We start from the raw sequence: 23,442 nt of genomic DNA on the forward strand, positions 1-23,442 counted from the left end.
GATTAATCAGAGCTGCTGGGTGTCAGCAGAATTCCCCAGCAGTCTCTTGGCAGCAGCAAATCTCCAGTGCAGAACAAGGACGGCATCAAATCCTGATGCCAAAGAGTTACTGGAAAGGGCAAAACCCAGGTCCCTGGAGTGCTGCTCCCAGCTCCCTGTAGGAATTGAGGAGGACAGGGCACACAGGGCTCCCAGGTTTTGAGGGGGGCTGCAGAAGGTAATTAATGACTCTGAGCTGTAACGAGGTGCATGCGCCGGTGCGGCTCCGCCAGTGCCAGGAATGCTGCGCGTGCCCACCTGTGCATGGAACACCTGCCTGCCCACCCCGGGCTTTGCATGTTCCTCCTTGGCTCAGTTTCCTGGGTGCAGGAGTGTGGGACTGCTGGAGTGGCTGTGGGGGCAGTGGGAGGATGGCAGCGACCGAGGGCTTTGGTATTTCCATGTTTAAACCCTTCCAGCTCTGAGCTCCGGCCTGCTCCCAGCACTGCCACATCCCTCCTGTGAGCCAGGGCTGGATCAGCTGCGTGAGCAGGGCCAGAGCCGCCCATTCCCAGCGTTCCTCACATTCCCCACAGCCTGGCTCTGAAGGGTCTGTGCCCCAGTGTGGCATTAGCACTGTGCTGGAGCTCCTCTGCCCCACATCCAGCCTGGAGGGTCCAAGGCCAGGTTGGACGGGGCTTGGAGCAGCCACAGGCCTGTGGGAGGTGTCCCTGCTCAAGGCAGGGGTGGCACTGGGTGAGCTTTAAGGTCCCTTCCCACCTCAGCCATTCCATGGTGAATGGCAGAGAGCTCTCTGTGTGACAAGATCCTGTCCAGCCTGGCTCAGAGCAGTGCTGAACAGAGGCATTGAATGACCTGCAGTTCCACGCTGGCCCTGGCTCCGTGCTCCTTCCTGTGCCCATTCCCTGGATCTGCTCCCTCCGTAGGAGGGAGGAGCACAGATGTTGGAGCTATCCCTGCCCATGGCCTGGCCTGTAGGGAGTTATCTCCCCCATCCCAGCCCTGGCAATATCTCATTTTACAGCTCAGGTAACTTTATCAAACTCCTTCTGATCTTTTTTTTTTTCCCCGTTTCTCCTCTGTTCCTGGTACAAGGAATTGTGGCAACGTGTTCTGCTCCAGTTGCTGTAACCAGAAGGTGCCCGTTCCCAGCCAGCAGCTCTTCGAGCCCAGCAGAGTCTGCAAATCCTGCTACAGCAGCCTCCACCCCGGCAGCTCCAGCCTGGACCTCGAACTGGACAAGCCCATCACTGCCACGTCCAACTGAATTCCTGGCCTGGGAGCAGCGGGAGAGCAGCCGAGCCGACCTTTCCCCATGGACACGCGGATCCCGGGGGGCCGAGACTGGGAGGCCGCGCCTGGAGCTCGGGGTGTGGGGCGCTGCTCGGCGGGACAGACCTCGAGGATGTGCCGCTGGATCGTGGGGTTCTCCTTGTCCAGCTCTTCCCCCTTTCCTGCCTGTCCTGTCTGTGTGTCCGTGTCCCCGCGCGTGCGTGTGTGTATATATAATAATATATCTGTTTGTTTGCGGGAGGGTCCTGGAGGTGGGGAGGGAGCTGGTGCAGAGCCAGGGTCCCTGTGGGTATTTATCTGTCCTGCTGCAGAACTGCTGCAGGCCGAGGATTTTGGGGAGCAGAGGGAGCCGGGCTGGCCAGAGTGGAGAGCCTGAATAGCTGCAGCCTCCAGTGCTTTCAATCACTCCTGTTATTCCAAACCTGAAACTGCTGTTTGGGAACCTGTTGCTGCTAGAAGAGGTGGGAATCTCCTTCCCGAGACCTTTTCCCTCTCTGTTCTCACAGTGGGCTTGGCTGCCCGAGGGGGTCTCGGTCAGGTTCCTGCGCTGGCGGCTCTGTACCTGCACACAATCCGTGAGCTCTGAGCCCTCGGAGCGGGAACACCTGGAACGCTGAGCCAGGCATCACACCGGGCCTTGCCAGGGCTCTGACCATGCAATTCCTGACTGAATCCATGAGGACAGGAGCAGACCTCTGCCTTGTCCTTGCCACATCTGGGTGAGATTCCCTGTGGGAGCAGAGCATTGTCATGGTCAGGTCCTGGCTGGTCACTCGCACTTTACTGGACGATCCAAACCGACGGAAGGCAGCCGGGGCCCGCCGGGCTCGGCCTGTGCGGATTGCGCTGGTGCTGGGCACCCTCTTGGGATGCTCCTCCTTTCCCAGGCTGTCTTCAGTGTACTCCAGATAGGAAAAAGCTGCCTGAGGAGCTTAAAACAATCCAAAATACATTATGGATTTCCCTTCCTCCTTCTGTCCCAATCACTCACCTCACTGAAGGGTGAAACTCCCAAATACCCATTTGTAACCAACTGGTAGGTGCTCATCCCACTCCCTTCCCGTAGATCTTGCTTAGTGCAATCAGGCAAGGAGGAAGAGTAGATCCTGCTCACAGTGCATTCCCTAGGGAAAATCCCAAATTCTCTGGTATTCCCAAGAATCCTGCTGGAGTACTTGAGAGGCTGGATACAACAGTTCAAAATCCAAGAACCTTGGGAAAGGATCATTTTGCATTTCCCTTCCCTGGAATGTCACAATCACATCATCCAAAGGGAGGGTCACGTGGAGAAACCATCTGGCAGAGCTGAGTGGGTCTGAGGTGGTTGGACTGTGCCCTTCCCACCCTGCCGGATCCACGCGCTGGCGTCCATGTCCAGGAAGGAGGAGGCTGCGTCCTTGCGGGAAAGGGGTCTGGGAACGGACGGAGCATCTTGGGATCTCCCTGGCACAGGTCTAGAGAAAGAGACACTGAGGGAAAAGCAAAGTGAAGGATGGCATTTCCAGCCAAGGAGTGTTTGGGATCGGGGGCTGGAAGAGAGGCACAGGCGTCGCTGTTCCGAGCGGGGCGAGGGAACGTGCGGCTCCTCCCGGGGGGGCGAGGGGGAGGTGGCAGCGCTGGGCTGGGGGGGACACCCCAACCTTGTGTGGCTTTGTGGTGCAGAATCAGCCGGAGCCTCTGCACGTGCCAAGAGGGGCCGGGCCGGGGCTGGGATGTACAGTGTGAATAAAAGCTTGCAGCTCTTTAGGCTTTTTTGGATCGATGAAGCACTTTTTTTATTAATATTATTTTTCTTTGTATGTAAAGGAGGAAGCCGTCTCTCCGTAGCTGTGTACAGAAATAACCCTTCTCTCCACAAGAGAGTAAAGTGCTCCTATATTTTTCATTTTTGTCAAAAGCGAGAAGTAAATACTTTAGAATTGTTAAATATATAAATAAAAGTGAATAAAGTTTAGACTTTTGCATGGGAGCATTTTGCTAACACACTTTCTTAGTTTTCTTCCCTGTCCCTCAGAGGGGACGTATTGGAGGCTCAGCAGAAACACCAAGGCCTTGAGAAAGGAGGCTGCAGCTGCTGCCCTTGGCTTCCTGTTCCACACCATGTCTTTCCAGGGAACAACAAACTGTCACTCCTAAACTTAAGAGAAAAAATTAAATCTTGGTTTTCCTGATGCAGGAGTCCCAGGAAGGGGGAGGCCCACAGTGCACACACCCTGCTGTTGGCACAATCAGCACGGTTTTCCCAGCATGGAGAAAGGTGCCAGAGACTCAGCTCCCTCCACACCCTGTTTTTCTTTTTCCCTTTGACCAACCATCCTATTTCAGTCTGTGATGTTACCCAAATGTAGGAGCAGCCTGGATTTCCAGGGAGTTCCCCCTGCTTTCAGTGGGGTTTGGCAGTGGAAGCTCCATTCCCACTTGCACCTGCCTTACCCCGATGCTGGGTGGTGGAGCTGTGGCTCTTTGGGATCAAACCAGACTCACTCAGGTTTAAGATCTTTGTTTCCCAGAAGGTGGAAAATTCAACTGATGTTTGTCCTGCACAAGGATTATTCCCATTTTCCAATGGTTCCAATTTCCTGGCTCATTCCAGCTGGGCACTGTCCTGTCTCCTCAAGCCCCTCACCATCATTTATTTGTTCTCTTACATATTTGAGGATTTGCCCTTAATTCTCAGGGGTCTGAGCAGCTGTGAGGGATTTGGGGCCAGACATGTTATCACAAGACCTTGAACAAAAGCCCTCTGTGATTTGGTGTTCCTTAAATCAAATCAAACCAGGCTGGGGTAGAGCCGCTGATGTGATCTGGAGCAGAGATGAAGCAGGAATCACGTTTGCTGGTGTAAGGACCACGCTAAGCATTTCACACCTCACAATGGGATTTCCTGGAGCTCCTCTCCCACTTGAGTTTCTCCTGAGTGCTTTCAGGAGCTCATTGTCCTGCAGATGTTACAGGCCCCGGACCCCAGAGGGATCAGAGAAGTTCTGAGCTTCCCCAGGGTGCAGAAGGGCTCCTACCAGGGGCAGCAGCTGTGCCAGAGGAGGACATGGCTGAAGGTGTCAAAGCTCATTTCCCCGAGATTATTTCTTCCTAAGGAGCCTCCTTCCCTTTTCCTTTGTCCCAGCTCTCGGACAGCCCATGAGCTTTCAGGACACCGGCGCTGCTGTCACCATTGGTGGCTTCAGAGCTGCCCCTGGTCTGTGGAACAACCTCCAGAGTCGGGATCTCAAACAGCGCCAGGAACCGCTGGGAACTGAGGGGAGCTGGCACCGGATCTCACCCTGGGAGGGCTCAGTTCTCAGCTGGGCACACGTCAGGGTGGTGGTGGCAGGTGCAGGGTGGGAACCAAAGGCTCTGCTGGGGAAGGAAAGGGAAGGAGGTGTTTGGGAACTGCTCCACTCCGTGGGAAAGGCTGCAGGGGTGGGATGGAGCCTGCCCTGAGGTGTTGGGAGGCTGCAAAGGGCAGTAACCATGTGCAGGAAGCTGAGCAGGCTCAGGGGGAACTGTCCAGACGAGGTTTGGAGTCAGCACTGAGCAAAGAGCAGCTCTGCCAGGAGCAGAACTGGCCCGGGTGCTCCCCAGTCCTTGGAGCTGCCCTTCATTCCCACAGCGCAGCTGCCAGAGCTCCCATGGTTGCATTTGGGATTTCAGCTCTTCAGTTCTTTGGATTTTGACATTTTATAAATGCTGCTGAAATTTGACTTTATTATTTAACAAATCTGGGTTTTGAAAGGATTTCCCTCAGCTCTGTCACAAAATGATTTTTAGACCTTGCAGTGGCAGCAGGTGATGGATTTGATTGTCCTCTTTTTGGGTGGGATTTATATTAAAATTACATCTGAAGTCTCAATGACTTACTTGAACCACATGAAATATTTGAAATCATGCCAAGCTCTGAGGGCAGAGCTGTTCAGCAGCACTGGAAGTGTCAGACCCTCGTGTGTAACAGCCTTTATTCCACTGTAGCCTCAGAGTGAATATTTAGATCTTAATAAATTTGTCATTTTCCTACACTGTGATGAATTCATAGTCCCTTGTTCTCTGTGGTGGTGCATCTGCAGAGCTCCCAGTTTGAAGGGCTTATTTTTAGGCAAATTATAGCTCATATATGAGAAAAAAATGAATCCTGGTGTTCAGAAATGTAAAATGGGCTGGGAAGAGGGAAAGCCTGGATTGGCAGCACTTGGATTTGAGCCCTTAGGGAGAGCAGGGGATCCCAGGATCAGCTCTGCAAACACTTCAGCACCTGGACCTTCCCTCCTGGGTCACATCCATCTCCTGCTGCTGGACCCACGGGCACAGCTGGGGGCGGATGTTCTGCCATCATCACTTGGAGCTTGGCGTTGCTCCCTCACCTCCCCATTCTCCTGAGTCTTACAGGGCACAGCAGCTCCAGCATTGACCCCTGAGATCTCTGACACCAAACTGCAGGGACAGAGTTTTGCTGCCAGGACAAGGGAATGGCTTCCCACTGCCAGAGGGCAGGGATGGATGGGATATTGGGCAGGAATTGTTCCCTGGCAGGGTGGGCAGGCCCTGGCACAGGGTGCCCAGAGCAGCTGGGGCTGCCCCTGGATCCCTGGCAGTGCCCAAGGCCGGGCTGGACATTGGGGCTTGGAGCAGCCTGGGACAGTGGAAGGTATCCCTGCCATGGCAGGGAGGGCACTGGATGGGCTTTAAGGTCCCTTCCATCTCAAGCCATTCCATGAGCCCATGATTCGATGATGTAGGAGATTTTCCAAACCCAAACACTCTTTATTCCCTGCAATGCACAGACAACAGAAGCCCTTTGCTGCTGGGGTTGGTTCATGGCATTTTGGTGATTTCAGGGAAGCTCTGCTTGGCTCAGCCTGTGATCCCTGTGCCAGGACACAGGGGGCCCATGGAGCCTCCCTTGCTGTGTCCTGTGGGGATTGCTCCACTCTGCTCCTCCCCAGAGCCACCCTTTGTGTCCTGGCTCTGCCACCTTTGAAACTCTGGACAACTCTCATCTCAGCAAACAGCTCCTTCCCCCTCTTCCCACTCAGTGTCTGGCTGCTGTACCATTTCCCAGCTATAAATTCCAGCTGTCTTCGATCTATTAGTGCTTTTCTTCTTCTATTAGCAACTTCTTAATTAAAAACTTGTAGCCAGCAGGGCAATACCAAGCAGGTTGACTGATGGGCTGAGGGGAAGGAGAAGCCCACAGCCAGTGCTTAGGTGGAGAATTACTGGGTTCCAGTCTAAAACTTATGTAGAATTTATGTCAGGATGGATTGCAGCATCATTAGGACATGTGCATAGGGAATTCATCAACTTTCTGGAGGCCAGAAAGAATAAAAATCCCTTTTTTCTTCAGAAAGCAGCAGCTCCTGACGAGGTTGATGTCCACATTGGGTGGAAAGGGCTGCCCCTGGAACAAACCCCATCCAGGGGTGGAAGTTTTTGGTCAGCACGGGAAAGCAGGAAGGTGATCAGGGGAAAATGATGGGTTTCTGTATTTAATAAGCTGTAGAAAACTTTCAGATTGATTTTGGTTGGTTTTCTTCAAAAAGAAGAGTGTTGGCACTTAAGAGCTACTGCTTCTAGCTCTTGTCTGGATTTTATCACTGGGGCTTTTCCTAAAGCACCGTGAGAACATTCCAGCACCTTGGAGCGACTCTCCGGGCTGTGTCTGCATTAGGAAACCTCAAAGGCCTGGATTTCAGTACGGGGCAGGTGGCGGTCACTCCTAAAGGATTTGGTCTGGCTCCTCGTGAAACGGGACATTCCACCACACCTGGAATCTGCAGGAGTCTGAGGATTTGGGGGATTTTTTGGATTTCAACGCACCTGGTGTCCGTGCCGGGGCTGCGGGCGCTCAGAGCCGGCTGTTCCCGAACACCAGGGCGCTGTCCTGGAGCGCTGCCCCGCCCCCGTAGCTGCCCCTCCCTGACTCCACGGCCACCGGACACAGGTCCTGGCTGCACCACCTGGATGGAGAGAGGGATGTGCCAGTCCTGCCTCACACACGGGGCTGGTGCCAACCCGAGCCGTGCCCAGGTGGGATCCCCCCATCAATGCGGGAATCTCCCGAGCAGGGAGAAGCCCCGGGGCTGAGAGCAGCCGCTGCTTGTTCCCAGCTGTGCTCGTGGATCTGGCCGTGGCCAGGGGCTGCATCATTCCAGAGGCAGAGCAAAGCCTCTGGCACTGCCCATGGAATCATCCAGAACACTCAGGGTGGACAGGGCTGTGCCTACCTCAGGGCAGCGCAGGCGTCTGCGGAGGAAGCATCGGCCCGAGCCGCGTGTTCCATCAAAAGAGTTCCTGTAGGGGAGTAGGAGGTGTCAGCATTCCCAGGCTCCTGCCAGAACAGCCCAGGGCTCAGGAAAAAAGGACGGTGGGTACTTCTCAGCAGTGCTTGAGGCTCATCTGCTTCAGCATCAAAGGTGGGGACTGATCTTTAGAGCTCCACCCTTGACCCAGGCGTGAATCACATGTCTATGGCTGATTCCCAGCCCTTCCCTGGTCTGAAATCCATCAGCACAGGAAGGACCTGGAGCTGCTGGAGCCAGTCCAGAGGAGGCCATGGAGCTGCTCCAAGGGCTGGAGCCCCTCTGGAGTCAGGTTGGGAGAATTGGGGGTGCTCACCTGGAGAACAGAAGGCTTCAGGGACACCTCAGAGCCCCTTCTGGGGCCTAAAGGGGCTCCAGGAGAGCTGGAGAGGGACTGGGGACAAGGGATGGAGGGACAGGACACAGGGAATGGCTTCCCATTGCCAGAGGGCAGGGAGATACGGGATATTGGGAAGGAATTGTTCCCTGGGAGGGTAGGGAGGGGCTGGGATGGAATTCCCAGAGCAGCTGTGGCTGCCCCTGGATCCCTGGCAGTGCCCAAGGCCAGGTTGGAGGAGGTTTGGAGCACCCTGGGATAGTGGAAGGTGTCCCTGACTATGGCAGGGGGTGGGACTGGATGAGCTTTGAGGTCCCTTTCCACCCAGCCCATTCCATGTTTCTGGCATTCCTGTCATTGCCCTGCCTGTGTAGATCCGTGCCAGGCTGTAGGAGAAGTCCCTGGCTGCCAGCTCCATGGTCAGTCCCTGCTCTGAGCCCGCAGCTGCCATGAACTGCCGGAGGCTCCCGATGGCTTCCCGTGTCCGCTGCACGGCCGGGGCCAGTTCCTTGGTGCTTGAAACCAGCTCCAGCTTCTCCTGCAGAGAGAACAAGCACAGGAAAAATTCCAGTGTATTTGCCTTGTGCCAGGGAAGGGGCTGCTGGGACCCTGGGCACACCCAGCTGTGCTGACAGCAAACTCAGATCCAGGTGGCTGCCACTGGCACAGATGGAGCAGCCAGGGAAGGGGATGTGCTGAAAAGGAAGCTCCCAGCCTTGCCTTGGGGATGGAGAATTCCCTGAGACCAGAACCAGCAGGTTGCTGTTTCCATTCTGGCTTCCCAGCTGCACTCATCCCCAGTTCTCTCTATACCTGTATCAGGGTCTAATTCTCCCAGGGTTATATTGTTACTTGCACAAATATGCTCAAGCTGTGTCCAAGCAGGAAAATTCACATTTAAATGAGCTTTCCTCTGCAAATTGTGTCAGAGGAAAAGGCCCCGAGACAAGAGGAAATGGCTTCAAGCTCCACTGGGAGAGGTTCAAGTTAGATATTAGAGAAAATTCCTTCACTGAAAGGGCAGTCAGACACTGGCACAGCTGCCCAGGGCAGGGGTGGATCCCCATCCCTGGAGGGATTGAACAGCCCTGTGGATGTGGCACTGGGGACATGGGGCAGTGGTGGCCTTGGCAGTGCTGGGGAATGGCTGGACTTGATCCCAGAGGGCTTTTCCAACCTAAAGCATTCCATGATTCTGATGAAGACTGGGCATTTAACTGTGCCAGTGGCACTGCCTGAAAGCTCCCCTGGTTGAGCCAAGCTTCTGTTCTGTCACATCCCAAATCCCTTGTGAAAGCAGCAGTGATACTCTGCTGAGAAAATCTGGAATTGTTCTTTGGGCACGGCCTTCCCACACTGTTCATCAGTGTCTCCTCTGTTATTCCCAGGAAGGATGGGACACTGCCTGTGTTTGGGGCTGGCCCTGCCTCGTGAGCTGTGATCCCATCTTTCCTCACTCAAACCCCTTTCTCTGCAGCAGGACTGAGGGATCAGCTTGGAGAGCATCCCCAAAGGCTGGATGTGAGCAGCACAGTGTGGTGGGAGGTGCTGCTCATTAATTAGCTCCATCAATAACCTGCAGACGAGACTGAAGCCTGTGAGCAGCAGCTACACAGAAGGAATTTTTTATGTTTCTGAGGCTTTCAGTGCTGAGGTGATCTCGCAGCTCCTCTTGCTGGACCAGAAAATACATCTGGGCTGGGCTGAGCCCAGGTTTGCTCTGTGTTCTCTGACTGCTCAGACCCCACACTTCTACGGTTGCCAGTGCTGCTGTTCCAGGCTCCAGGGGCAGAAACAGCCCCAGCATGTGCTGGTCAAATACAAGAACAATTCTAGTGCCAACATAAAGCCCATAAACCTCCAAGCCCATGGAATACTGATGAGGTGTTGTAAAGCAGCTCAGAGGTTGTTGCTAATGAGGATCACAAATCCCAAAGGCATCAATTCCCTCAGTTTGGGTGGGAGCCAGCACAGCAGTGGCCGAGCACAGAGACAACACAGGCTGCTTGTGGCTGGGACACGGACATGCTGCCACAGCTGGAAGGTTTCAACACCTGGAAATATGGATCAGGAATGTAAAAGTATCATTTATCCTTAAGGGGTAAAAAAGACCTTGTATTTTCTTTGCTCACCAATAATTTACTTTCTTTGTTGTTCCAATTGCACTTATTCCTTTCCTAACCAAAAGTCCTGGATCTTCTGGAAGGTTTTTCTATGTTCTCTCTGTACTTGGGATGGAGAGGCTGGGAGCTGCTCCAGGGCAATGCTTGAGGCAGGAGCAGCTCCTCTCCTGGTTGCTCTGCTCCAGCTCTGGGAGGAAGCACACACAGCATCACTGCCCCACCACCCCTTACAGCCTGAAATGATCAGCAAAGGAGCTTCACAGCTCCAATAGTTCTGATTCCCTCTGTTTTCATGGAGGAATTTTAAGATGCTGCTTATTTGTTTGCTTGCACTGGCTCCCAAGCAATGTGGTCAGAGTGGTTTTTACTTACAAGATTAATCATGAGTATCTAAAAATACAGTGACAGAAGGAACATCCCAAACAGGGCTAAATGCACAATTTTGTGTCAATGCTTGGAGTGAACACACGGCCCCACATCAATAACCTCGATTTGTTTCCTGCTGCCAGAAAATTGGGGTTGTGGTTTGAAAAGGACCTGAAAACACTTCATGTGTCTGAGATTGCAGGGCTGATTTACAGCCTGAGTTACAGCCTGAATTACAGCCCTACATAGAAATTCTTGAGGCAAGAGTTGATTCTGAGCCTTACACGACACATGCGGGGCTGGTGCTGAGACCCTGTCCTGGGATGTGCCCAAATTTCACCTGAAGTGACTCAAATGCAATAATCAACGAACTGCCCAAGGCTATTTTAGAGGCACTTTTCAGATTGTAATTGAATTTGAAAGTACACCCAGGGCTCTGGCTCAAAATTCCAGCCAATAAAATTTTAGTACAACACGAACTGACTGGCCCTGTGCAGTATCCACCTGAAATCTCACCACAGCAGAGCTGGAAGTCAGGATGTGTCCTGGACTGATCCCAAACCATGGGCAGCAGGGAAGGGGGGATTCTGCTTCTCTGCCCCACTCAGGTGAGACCCTACCTGCAGAGCTGCCCCAGCCCTGGGGCCCTGCACAGGAGGGACCTGGAGCTGCTGGAGCCAGCCCAGAGGAGACCACAGAGAAGCTCCAAGGGCTGGAGCCAGGCTGGGAGAGCTGGAGGTGCTCACCTGGAGAGGAGAAGCTCCAGGGACACCTCAGAGCCCCTTCCAGGGCCCAAAGGGGCTCCAGGAGAGCTGGAGAGGGACTGGGGACAAGGGATGGAGGGACAGGACACAGGGAATGGCTTCCCACTGCCAGAGGGCAGGGATGGATGGGATATTGGGCAGGAATTGTTCCCTGTGAGGGTGGGCAGGCCCAGCTGTGGCTGCCCCTGGATCCCTGGCAGTGCCCAAGGCCAGGCTGGACAGGGCTTGGAGCAGCCTGGGACAGTGGAAGGTGGCAGGGGGTGGGATGAGAGGTGTTTTTAGGTCCCTTCCAACCCAAACCATTCCATGATTCCATCCCTGTCTCTCAAACTCACTCTTCTCCCCAGGATTTCCATACTTATATCCTCTCGACAAGATGGTTTGTCACAAACTCAGCTGCGTATTAAAACCCCTAAAAATTCAGCTTCTCATAGTCACATTGTGCAAGGATGGCTAAGTTCTCTGTATTTCCCTTTTCCTGAGGATAATTACAACCCTTGGTTCCTGCTCCTGATCAGAACTGGGCATCTCACCATCAAGAGACACAATTGATAAAGGATAAAGGCAAAACCTGGAGTTACCCTTGTAATGACCTTCAGACAAGCAAGTGCTGTACAGGCACTAGTGCTGCTTTCTGCAAAGCCTCTGACAATGGGCACAAGTCTTGCACACTGAGAACCTTGATGGACAAACATAAAATAAACTGTACTCGGTTTGTGTGCATCCATAAAAAGGAAATGGATTGGAACAGTAAAAACCCCTTTATGGTGGGTTAAATTATTGCCTCACTAGACAGGATTGGGAGGGATGTTTCAAAATGAGCCAGACTCACAGACTGAAAGAATTTGGACACCTGGAGCTCAGAAAGGTGTTGTTTATCACCTGTGAGTGAAAACCTGATTCTGGTATAAAAACTCAAGCACGTTCTTGCAGAACTCTGCAGACAGAAATCCCTCCCAGGTTGCCTTTCCAGCACCTGGCTGCCCAAGGCATAAAGGAAAAGCTTAAACTGGCCAGGTATGATGTGCTCTACCCAGAACTGGAGCATCCACACTGCTGAGTCCAACCCAGTCCCTCTCCCTGGACATACAGCAGCCTCAATGTGACATGGACAGTAAAGGCAGTGGCATTACTGGAATTTGGAGACCTTTTCCATGACTGGAATTTGGTGAGTGAAGCCAGCACTCACCTCCCTCCAGCCTCAGCCACAGCGTGATTGATGGGAGCACTGAGGAGCTCGTTAATTAATGAATCTCGTGTTGCTGCTCTGCAGGTCCCTGCTCTGCACCACGGCACTGTGCTCCCTAATGCTTCCCTGATTATCCAGCTGTTGAGCAGCTGGAGGGGCCCTCCCAGCTGCACCAGGGAGGTGCTCCAGGGTGCAGCACAGCACCTTTGTGGGGTGTCTGTTTAACTCAGTGCTCAGTGTAAGTCTGTGGAAGCTGCTTCTTTCCAAATTATTTTAGAGCCTGCCCACAGCTCCTCTACTTCCCCATCCATTACCTGCAGTGTCAGCCTAAGCAGCTGTTTACCAGCAGCTGGATTTGTCCCCAGCAAATGTGCTCAGTCCTGCTCCTGAGCAGATCTGGCTTCTTGTTTGGTGGTCAAACCGTTTGAGGTATTTCTTCCTTCTCAAAAGTTGTCTGAGAGGATGGCAAGGGGACCCTCCCTGCTGGAGGTTAGAGAGCTGCTGTGTACAGAGCACAGCTGAGCTGGGGGGGTGAGATGGGACACAAGCTGCCAACTGCAGCCACTGTGAGAACTACTCAGGCTCTGGAAAGCTCTGTCCAGTCCCCAGTGCTGCAGGAGAACAGTGTCCCAGACCCTTCCCTTCTTACAGGGTCTGTGTGGGAAGGTGAAGGCTGCACACAACTAAATCCAGCACTCCAGATGCCCGGAATTCTAGCAGTGTCTGGGCTAATGAGATCTGGATTGCTGTGTCTGGATTAATAATGCCACCTCTGAGACAACACCCTCTGATCCTGCCTCCTGTCTCCCTTTTCGGGATTCACCAAGCCAGGTGATGCTCCTTCACCTTCATGAAACTCTGAGCTACTTTGAACTCCTGTCACCTGAGCAGCTTTAAAAGTAGAGCCAAAGAACAGCAAATCCAAAGAGACAGAAATGGAATTCCTTTGGCTCTTTCCCTCTTTTCAGGGAATAAAAATAGAAAGTCATAATGCAGTAGATAGCCCTAGTGAGGTTCAATACTCAGCAGTCCTGTGGTGATTTTCCAGTTAAGAAACAAAACCACAAAATTATTTTGGATTCAGGAAGGTGAGTCACGTTAAAAATACACTTATTTTGGTACCTGTCTTGAGGAACTCTGACAGTGCCAAGCTCCCCACTGCTGAGCTGAAAGTGTCTGCACACAAGGATCCCAGGATGAGCACTGCCTGCATCCTGCTTTTGGAAGAGCTATTTAAGGAGCAGAATTGTAAGACACAATTCCAATTGTTTGAGTACTTGTCTAAAGCTTTCAGTTTGGGCCTATTCCCTGCCAGTCTGAGGCAGGAGCACAAACCCCAAAGAAGGCTTTGCCAAGGTGGGTGGATCAGGCTGAGCAGGGCTGCAGCTGTGGGCTCACCTGCACTGTGGACAGGAACACAGCCATCACCTGCCCTTGGCTCTTGGCAAGGGATCGCAGCACATCCAGGGACAGGATATTTGTTGTTCCCTCCCATATGGACAGCACCTGTGGGGAAGAGGAGACTGTGGAAGAGCCTGAGGGAGCCCTTGCAGTGACTGCAGCAAAGAAGGGGAGCGTGAGGGAACAAAGACACAGGGCAGAAGTAAGGGATACCAAGGATATCTCCAGAGATGCCTTGTCTCACAGTAAGTGGAAGGGAGCAGTGGAGCCCAGCTCCATTGCTGTGCTAGGGAACAGCATCAGGAACACATCCTGTCCTTCCTTGGGGGTGGCTGGGCCCAGCAAGAAGGCAGTGAGGGAAGAGCTGTCACACCTGAAGTGAGCCCAGGAGAGCTGTGTTCTCTCTGGTGTGTGTCTTTAGCAGGGGACTTGGTGACACACAGGACCTTCTCCTGCCACCCTCTTACCAGAGTATCCCGGAGTATGACTGGCAAGCCTGTGTCCTCCATGTAACCTTGGCCCCCAAAACTCTCCATTGCCTCAACAGCCACAGCAGAAGCCTGCAAAATGCAGAGAGCTGCCATGACCCACAGTGCCTGAGGGGGAAATCCAACCTCCCACACCACACAGCAGCTCCTGCTGGGGTGGGCTGACTGGATCCTGTTCATCTCCTGAGGCAGGCCGGTCATTACCTGCAGGAGGAGCAGATGGGAATGAAGCCTGAGTGACACAGAGGACCTGCAGGAGCAGCAGCCTCCAGAGCAGGAACTGCTGCATGTCCTGCAGGTATCCCCTGCTCTCACTGCTGTGTCACTCCTCTTCCCAGCTCTGTGGTCACCAATATTCCACACTCTGGGCTAATCAATCTGTTCCATACCTGCTTCCCTGTGTAGAGTTTGGCCACTGGGATGAGCAGCCTCAGCAGCAACTGCTCCTGCTCACTTGCCAGGTTGGTTTCAGCCAGGCCCAGCAGGCGAACGATCTCCATAAGCAGCAGAAATGCCCCTCTCACCTGCACCTGTGAGGACAGGAGGACTCACTGGCAGAGATCTGGAACTCTGCTGAATCCAGACTCCATGCATGAGATGCCTCCAGGGTAAAATGTCTCCCCTGCCTGCTCAGACCCACAGCTTCAGAGACCTCTGAGCAGCCAAGGCACAAAGTATGGAGTATTAAAGGTTCTCTGCCACTCTTGGGCACTGTGAGGCAGTAAAGGGGCAGTGCTTTTCATCAGGCCTATTTGAGCCTTAACAAAGCTCCTAAAAAGCATCCTGGCCCCAAATCCACATCCTTTCCAAAGGTAAGGGATGTGAGATGACAGCCAACCTCTAAGCACCAGGAGCTGCAAGGTCTGTGACAGATTTCTTCCTGAGCAGCTTACTTCCCTGGCAAGTTTGGATTTGAGAAGCACCAGGGTAAGGAGCTCTGTGTTGTAGGACTATGTAGGATCTGCCCTTCCTTTCAAAGGGGGAGTTCTGGCCACAGGCAGTGAGATTCTGGAGCCTGAAGTCATGTTTGACAGATCTTGACCACCTTTTCCCATCTTGCAAGGTAGGGAATGCTGTGAAATACTGTTTACAGCCCATCTCCTGATGCAGGAGCTCCCAGGGAAGTTGGATGAGTCCATAAAAGTCTTGGACAAGAGTCAAGGGACTGTGGTGTCAGGCCTGGATTCTGAGGCAAACACCCAACATCAGACGTCATGGCTTATCATAGTAAGGGCATTCCCTTCAGGGAAACTCCCAGGTAATTGTTTAGGATAACCTGAAGTCCAGCAGAGGAGCTAGGTCTGTAATCAGATCAAATCCCACTAGAGTACAATAATTCCCTTGCTGCATCCACTTTGCTGTAGCAGGAACAGCCTCCTAAATCTGAGTGCAAATTCTAAATCTAAATCTAAATCTGGCTGTTCTCACTAACAGCACAGGGTCTCTGCCCTCTTTCCTTCCCAGCAGGTACAGCTTGGCTGCCAAAAGCCTCACCTCCATCCGGGCTATCGTCTGCACGTGCAGGGGATGGTCCTTGAGGAGCTTCCCGAAGGCCATGCGCTTGCAGGCGTAGTCCCTGCTCAGACTGATCATCCTGGAGGGAACACACACAGGGAACAGTTACACCAGCAACTTTCCACTTCTGAGCATTCCCTTCCAGTCCCCTGCACTGTAAGAACCCTGTTCAGCTGTACCACACCTGTACAGGTCACCCACTCACAGGCCACCCTCCTCCAGCACTGCTGGCTCCAGGCCTGTCCCGCAAAGGGGACACTTGGCTGCAATGCGAAGCACTGCAAAGTCCCCTCGTCCTGAGCAGCTGCTCCTTCAGCCCTGGAGGGATCCATGCTGCCCTTACCTTCTCATGGAAGCCACAGCACCAATGACATTGTGGATCCGAGTGATGTTCAGCATGTTGGAGATGGCGGCCACTCCACGACCCTCTGCAGAGATCTGCAAGAACAAGGGCTGACGTGAGCCCTGCACTCACCTTGCATAGGGATGGACATGAAAATGGTGTGGACACATGGACACAGGCTGTCCACTCTGTCCCTGTCTGCCCTCAGGCACTCAGAGACCTTCTTACTTTAAAATACATTTGTCTCATTTTAGCTAAGTCTGTGCTGTGATGTGGCTGCCCCATCCCTGGAAGTGTCCCAGGCCAGGTTGGATGGGACTTGGAGCAACCTGGTCTGGTGGAAGGTGTCCCTGCCCATGGCAAGGAGTGGAATGAGATGAGCTTTAAGGTCCCTTCCAACCCAACCTATCCTGGAATTGTGTTTCTATGATCACGGAAGTTGCTTTTGGAGACTGTGTCATGATCAGTTCTGGGCCCTGCTGCTTGTTCCTACTGCACATTACACAGACTGTCCCTCAGCTGGCTCAGGAGCCAGGATTAGAGAAATGACCAGCCTAAAACAACTTTGTTGTTGTTGTTGTTGTCTTCTCTCACATCTTTTCCTCAGCTCTTCTCAGCTCTGCCCCACACAGAGCCCCACCAGTGAATTGTTCTGTGATGTGGACAGCCAAGCTACAGAGGTGGAAGAGAGGAACTTTTTCAGTTGGGATCTCTGCTGAAAGCCCCAGGAGTGAGTACCATGCTAGAGAAGCCCATTCCCCAGGGCAGGGGAACTCTTACACACCAGCTCTGCTCTGGCTCCTTGCAGCCACAGCTCTGCTGTTGCCATCTGTCTCGTGCCCAGCTTGTCCTTCAGCCTTTGCACCTGGATGCTGTTCAGCTTCCCCTCCTCATCCCGAACCCTCAGGAAGAACAGGGACAGGCCTCTGGAGCCCTGGACACACTGCAAGGCACACAGGGGATTTCATTACAATGCAACAAGGAAGAACAAGAATGCCCCTGCTCCTTCCCCTGGTTCCCCACCCAACAGAAATAGTTTACCTGTCCTTCAGCATCTGCTATCCTGGCCAGGGTTAATGCCATATCAGAATCAGCTGCTGATGTGAACCACTTAAATCCATACAGACGATAGGTGCCATCCGGCTGCTTCCTGGCCACGGTCTCAGTGCCATTTGCTGAAAAAGAGGAAAAAATTTCCTGGTCTTATGGCAACTTCTGTGTCAATCAATGCTGATTTTACAGCATAAGCAGCAGCTCCTCTAAGGCACTTCTTGCTGTGAAGATGGAGCATGGGTTAGCTGTTAATCTCTTTCATTGACCCTTGATAAGAAATGCAGTGTGTATAATCCAGTGCCTCCAGTTCTTTAGGGGTTACCACAGCCAAGAACACAAAGGGCTCTGTGTGCACAAGAACACAGAGATTGGGTCTTTTGTTGGTTAAAAAGCAGAGCTGTGCAGAGGATTTGGATGATTTCTGCTCAAGTCCTAACCCAGCTCCTTGGCTTTTTAGGTTCTCCACATCTTTTGTGTTCAGTTCTCACTGCCGTATCTGTTCCCACCCCAGAGCACTTACCAACATCTGAGCCACCCCTTCGCTCGGTCATCCACTGGCCAGAGGTCCAGAACTTCTCGGGGTCACGGGATGTCAGATGGTCAAAAGCGTTTTTCAGAGATCCAGAAATACCCAGTGACTGTTTGAGGGGAGGAAAAATAAACTGAGATGATCAAAACCCAATAGCTGACATTAGACAGTTGCCTTAACTGGTGTATTCAGGGCTCAGACAGGCCAGTCTGGAAGCCAGGTGGGTGTCCTGCACCACAGAGCATCTGCAGGTGCTGCTGAGAGCCTGTGAGCCAGCCCAGCTCCCACCAGCTGCTGCAGCACTGTGCAGACACAAGGTGCAGACCTGTATTACAACACGGAGTGCTGAGCATCCCTATCCCCTTGGATTTCTGGAGAGAGAGGTCTCAAACAGCTCATGTGCCAGGTTCATGTACACTGGATGTCACCAGCACCCAGAGAGCTGCAGGGAAGAGCAAACTGCCTTGTGCTGCTTTAAGTTTTGGTGAATTAAAATCCCCAGGGTCGGCTACCTAAGGAATATTTTCCTCTGAATCCTATGTAGGCACTGAGGCAATGCAGAGGGGGTCACTAAGATGCAGAACCAAATGTTCCAATTGTTAAGTCGTGGTGGTTTGGTGAATTTACATCAGGTATGGATCTGCCCTATAATATCTAAGTGCCACTCCACACAAAAATGGGAAAACAAATTACTTTGTAGTAAAAACATAACACAGGAATATAGAAATACAGATCTGTTTGGGTTGCAAGAGGTCTTAAAGCTCATCCAGCCCCACCCCCTGCCCCTGCCATGGGCAGAGACACCTTCTACAATACCAGGTTGCTCCAAGCCTTGGACATTTCCACTTGGGACACCTTTCCAGCTACCTGCAGTGCCACAGGTGCCATGTGCAGCAAAGACCTTATTGAACACGGTGCTGTCAGTGAATATTAAAGCTGGCATGGGCACAAAGGCTTTGTCCCTAACGGAGAAAGGCAGTGGGAGACAGAGCTGAGTCACAGAGCCAGGAAGGGCCATGCCCAGAACCAGATGGATCAGTGCTCCTCCATCCTTGGCTGGTGCTCCTGCCTCTAACTCACAGTGCCAGGACATGGGCTGCTCCCTCAGGGACCAGCCAAGCTCATACCTCAATGACTTTGGCTGCCCCATCAGTCATGGCCAGTGGACAGCTGAAACCTCCAGAGGAGCTTGAGAACAAGTACAGTTTGACAGCCTGGTACAGGCGGCTGGGAGAGACAGAGGGAAAACAGGCGGGTTACACAGCAGTGCAACAGCAGGAGGATGAAATATCTTGACTGGGAAGAGAGGAAAAATTACACCCAGAATGGGTGAGGATCAGACCACTCATTTCTGAGACCACTCATTCTCTGAGAGGAGAAAAACTCTTCCAGCCAGGGAGAGGAAAGACGAACAGCAGAGTTTCTCAGTCCCAGTGGGACAGCCAGCACTAGGCCAGCCTGTGCAGTTTTTAATATGAAATGTGGGTCTGTCTCCATGGTGTGGAATACAAAAAACCTGCAAGTGAAATTCCACATCCTCAGCTGCATTACAACTAACATACACAAAGCTGGAATGGTGCGGGGAACTGCCAGGCCCCACAGTCTGGAAGTTGACACCAAAGAATATTATGATCAAGTGTGGGCCATTAGTTATGGCTTATCATTGGTGAGGTAGAACATTGCAGTGGACAGACAGAGCTGCTGGGGACAGTGGGAGGTGTGCTAGTGTCCGTACAGCATCTGCTACCAGTTACACAACCAGCTCAATCCTGCAAAATGCTGAATAAACCTTGCTAAGAACAATCAGGAAGGCACTGAGTCATTCCCCATTACCTCCAGTTGGAGTATCTTTTCTCATAGGCTTCAGCAATCAGCCCTTCTTCTGCTGAAATCTCCTTCATCCTCTTCCACGCTGAGCAGGTGTGGATGTGATCCACGCGCCGCCCCCAGGCATCGTACTGCCGGAACACAGGGGGGTTCAGCTCACATTCCCAGCTCAGAGGTTGGATCTTGGTCAGCAGGCGGTTTCCAAACCTCTCCAGATCCTGATGTACTTCCTCCAGGACCTGTGGAGCAACAAGGAGAGCCCTTCCAGCACATCCCAGCCTCAGTCCCAGCTGGAAGGGCAGAGGAATGACCATGTCATCCTGCAGTGCCAGTGGTCTCTTGCCACTTGGCCCTTCCATGCATTCCATAACACAGCACGACAGCTCCCTCAGCCTCTGCTGGCACAGCTGTGCTCTGCTGTCACTTTTTCTCTTTTTTCTCTCAAAATCATTTTTTCAAGTTACTTCTGGCAGTGTGTCTGGATTTCACAAAAGACAGAAGCACTTTAGTGTCAAGGCTGAGAATGACACAGATGCACGAGAGCAGGGGGGTTGGACGAGACGGTCTCCAGAGGTCCCTCAGCCGCTCTGTGATTTACTGCTGGAGAAGAATGCCAGGGGAAGGGCTGCCAAAAGCTGAATGCCTTCATCTGTACAGGAAAATTTCCACTGGGATCAGCAGCTACCTGCCTGTCAGATTAGAAAAGGAGGGATGGAGCAGTCTTTCCAGCTTCAGCCTGGCACACAACATGTCCAGATTCAAATTCCCACCCTGCACCCAGCTTCCTGAAGGATTCATGTGCCCTTGCTGACCTGGATGGAGTAATATGTCCATAGTTAATGGAGGGAAACCAGCACTCAGAGGAGTGATTCATTCCAGCCCCCTCAGATCCCTGTTTCAGGGTGACAGGAATTGCCTTTTTGTAAGTTCTCTTCCATGTCTATGAGCAAAGCCAAGTGAAGTTACCTAGATTTAAATAACCTGAATATTAGATGAGAAAAATCAGGCAAAGAAGACCCAACCTCCTGCCCTGTTTAACTTCATTGGCCTAAACACATCCAAGACTGTGTTGGGGTCCAAGAAGCACCTGATTTGTTTCCATGAGAGGAATATTTTTTGCTGTTCTCTGCCTCTCACGAGATGCTTGTTCCCTCCTCAATAAAATAATGAAGGAGGTGAATGCCATAATTGCTGCACCCATAATTGTGCAGTTATAAACCCCATTAATTTCCTGCTGATGAAATACAAAGATGGCATTTTCCTTTCCCTGCCTGTCCCTGTATTGACCTTCCATTAATCTACATCCTGTGTGATTGATTCTTTCCTCCCTCTGCCACTCCACGTGTGTGATGAGGATCAAACACTCCGGGTGCCACTCTGAAAGTCTCCATCCTCAGACCAGACAGGTTTCCTTCAGCTGAACAGTGAAAGTGTTAAAAATCACAAAACAAGCCAAAACCATGGACGAGAGTCTGTCAGCTGCTCCAGCTCGTGCCACACCCATATTTGCCATGGGTGTGCACCTCCAATCTTTATCACAACAATTTGAAGACTGTTTTCAAGGCATAACCCAGGAATTCTAAGTTCATGGACTTTGCTGAAGCACAAGAATCTTTGAACTGTTGACCTAGTGGGTTTTTGTGGGCAGTACATGAGTCTACCACGATCTCTTGGTCTGAGTTCATACAAGGAACTCATTCAACAATCCTTTCACCATCATCCATATTTCCTAAAATCCCCCAACAGCCTCACTGGGAGCTCATGCCCTGACCACACACAGCCTGACAAACCACTGAATTACCCAAAAAAAAATGTATTTATTTCCTGGGTGGAAGAATAAAATCAAAACTCCTGCACTTGTGACTGCTGAATGTCACACCTAGCAGCCTTGGTCCAATGAACAGATGCTGGGATGTGGAGAAGACAAAATTATTTGGGTCAGGGCTGAGGCTGCTGGGTGGTTCCATTCACCCTAATCTGTCCTTTGATGTCCCAAGCATTAAGATATGGGAAATGTGCAAATTAATGCACATTAGGAGTTCAAATAGATATCCTTTATATTAAAGGATGTATTTTCAGGGCAGCAAATCCTCGTAGATTCCTCTTCACAACACCCAGAAAAAGCAGGTGCTTAATTCTGTCTTCTCCTTAAATCACCTTCAAACAGAGAAAGAAAATTTTTGTGCCATTTCAAGAAAATTTCTGTGTTTGACATGGAAGAGCACAACAGGAATCAGCCTCCAGCTTCGGCAGGACACACAAAGCTTCAGGGGTTGCTGCTGCCCTGGAGAGGAAGGGTTCTCCCATGGAGAGCAGGTTCTCCCATGGAGAACAGGTTCTCAGCGCTGCAGGCAGAGCCTGGGCTCTCCTTTCCAGCAGCAGTGAGGCAACACTGCCCCACTGGGACTGAGTGCAGAAATGAAAGGGAGATGCTGCTCCCTGTTCTCTGGGGGATTTTGGAGCCACTCTTCTCCGTTTGGGGAAGGAGTGGGAACAGCCTTGTTGTACTAATCCTTTTATTCTCTGGGAGACCTGAATCATGCTTCTTCCAAAAGTGCAGATTAGGAACAGGATCTTAACAGTTACCCAAAGGCATCCTCCTTTCCTGCCTTCTCTTCTGGCAAGAAGGCCACGGTGGTGCTTAGGGAGGCCTCATTCCTCTCTTTAGGGATGGCTGTGACAAGCTCCCAGCACTGCCACCACACTCTTCCCACCCTGTGTCTGCCAGGCCTCACAGACCTGGAGAGCAAACAGGGGAAGGGGACCTCACTGAAAGCCAGGTCCCCTTCCCTCTGCTCACCTGGTGCCTTTAGAAGTCATGGCATTGCTTCTGCTGGAATAGATCATGGAAAGAGGTCACACTGTACTCCACGAAAACTGCTCCCTGAAAAGTGGGAAGAACTTGTGGCTCTTGGGGTGATGGCAGAGGCCAGCCAGAGGTGAGCCACCTCCTCCCAGGGGTTCCTGTAAAACTGGAGCTCACAGCACAGACATCAAGAGCTTGGGGCCTCACCCCACATCCCCATATGCACCCCTGAAATCCATACAGAGCCTTTCCTGGCTGAAAAATGAACCCAGAAGTGCTACCGACCTGTGCAGAGAACAAGCAAGCCCCAAGGGGCCTTTCCACCCTCTTGAGTACTCAGCTGAGAGCAGCCCCAGTCCTCAGGAATTTTCATTAAAACACCTCTTTCCCTAGTAAGTGAGGTGGAAGAACAAAGCAAAGTTTGGAAGCATCTTAGTTTGATTCTTCTCTCAGAAATTCCTTTCTCTACATGATCAGACAACAAATGCCCACACTGACAATCCCCAAACAGCATTGCAACACCCAGCCCAGTCCCAGGAGCCCACTGAGCCAGTTGCTGTATGTGTCCTGGAAGTGTTTGTCACCCCTGCCCTCAAACACAACAAATTTTAAGGAATGCTGATAAATTCCCTCCAGTTAAACACTCAAAGGCACAAAAAGGCTCAGACAAACATTCAATTCAGAGTCTGAAGCAGCGACTCGGCAGAGCCATGGTGGGTACACACAGAAACACAAACAGACCTTGGGAGGAAGGTGTATTTTCAAGTAACTCCGAAGCAAAGTGTCTTCCAAGTATGGGTTCCCAGTCCCAGGCTGCTCTTGGAAGAGGGCCTCTGTGTCTCTCCTTGCAAGGTGTATTCCCAGATCTTCTAACACTTCTATTTCCTTCATGCTGGCCTGTTGCTCCTGCCCCACAGTCGTGTTGATTCCTTTAATGCTCAGCATTTGGCACCTGTCCCAAGGCAAAAAGTGACCTGATTTCCATGACTTGCAGGTGGCACTGGATCTCCACCAGGGCTACAGGCAAACATGATCCAGCAATGCCCTGGGGGTCACACCTACAGCTCTCACCTGCAGACCCTTCCTCACACAACAGCAGCACCAGCCCTGCTTTC

At 52.0% G+C, this 23,442-nt stretch overlaps 2 protein-coding genes across 34 annotated transcripts in view; one reads left to right on the forward strand and one right to left on the reverse strand.

The window, feature by feature from the left end:
- Window positions 1-3,247, forward strand: part of MTMR3 (myotubularin related protein 3) — a 74,637-nt gene extending 71,390 nt beyond the window's left edge. For all 11 annotated transcript variants that reach the window (XM_086856556.1, XM_086856561.1, XM_086856558.1 and 8 more), the window contains one exon: window positions 1,096-3,247. In XM_086856556.1, the coding sequence (XP_086712682.1) occupies window positions 1,096-1,267 (172 nt within the window). In that variant the 3' untranslated portion in view covers window positions 1,268-3,247. The remainder of the gene's footprint in view (window positions 1-1,095) is intronic.
- LOC111936672 (acyl-CoA dehydrogenase family member 11-like) lies at window positions 3,043-23,438 on the reverse strand. Of its 23 annotated transcripts, none has more exons than XM_086856594.1 (18): window positions 23,399-23,438; window positions 23,069-23,279; window positions 22,613-22,716; window positions 22,322-22,405; window positions 20,334-20,487; window positions 19,528-20,210; window positions 18,822-18,921; window positions 17,686-17,803; window positions 17,154-17,287; window positions 16,897-17,055; window positions 16,113-16,207; window positions 15,749-15,848; window positions 14,644-14,784; window positions 14,234-14,326; window positions 13,764-13,871; window positions 8,290-8,461; window positions 7,512-7,578; window positions 4,970-7,244 (listed from the first exon to the last, which is right to left on the reverse strand). In XM_086856594.1, exons 6-18 carry the CDS (start codon window positions 19,887-19,889, stop codon window positions 7,133-7,135), a joined length of 1,761 nt encoding a protein of 586 aa, XP_086712720.1. In that variant the 5' UTR covers window positions 19,890-20,210; window positions 20,334-20,487; window positions 22,322-22,405; window positions 22,613-22,716; window positions 23,069-23,279; window positions 23,399-23,438; the 3' UTR covers window positions 4,970-7,132. The 23 variants fall into 23 exon arrangements, 15 of the variants coding, with proteins under 15 accessions (XP_023793530.2, XP_023793531.2, XP_023793527.2 ...); XR_015277881.1 differs by having other exon boundaries at window positions 6,028-7,244; window positions 7,660-8,461; XM_086856595.1 differs by lacking the exon at window positions 22,613-22,716 and having other exon boundaries at window positions 6,028-6,685; window positions 7,105-7,244.
- Between the last annotated feature and the right edge of the window lie 4 nt (window positions 23,439-23,442).

The sequence above is a fragment of the Cyanistes caeruleus genome, chromosome 18 (assembly GCF_971803275.1).
Source record: "Cyanistes caeruleus chromosome 18, bCyaCae1.hap1.1, whole genome shotgun sequence".
NCBI classification, from domain to species: Eukaryota; Metazoa; Chordata; class Aves; order Passeriformes; family Paridae; genus Cyanistes; species Cyanistes caeruleus.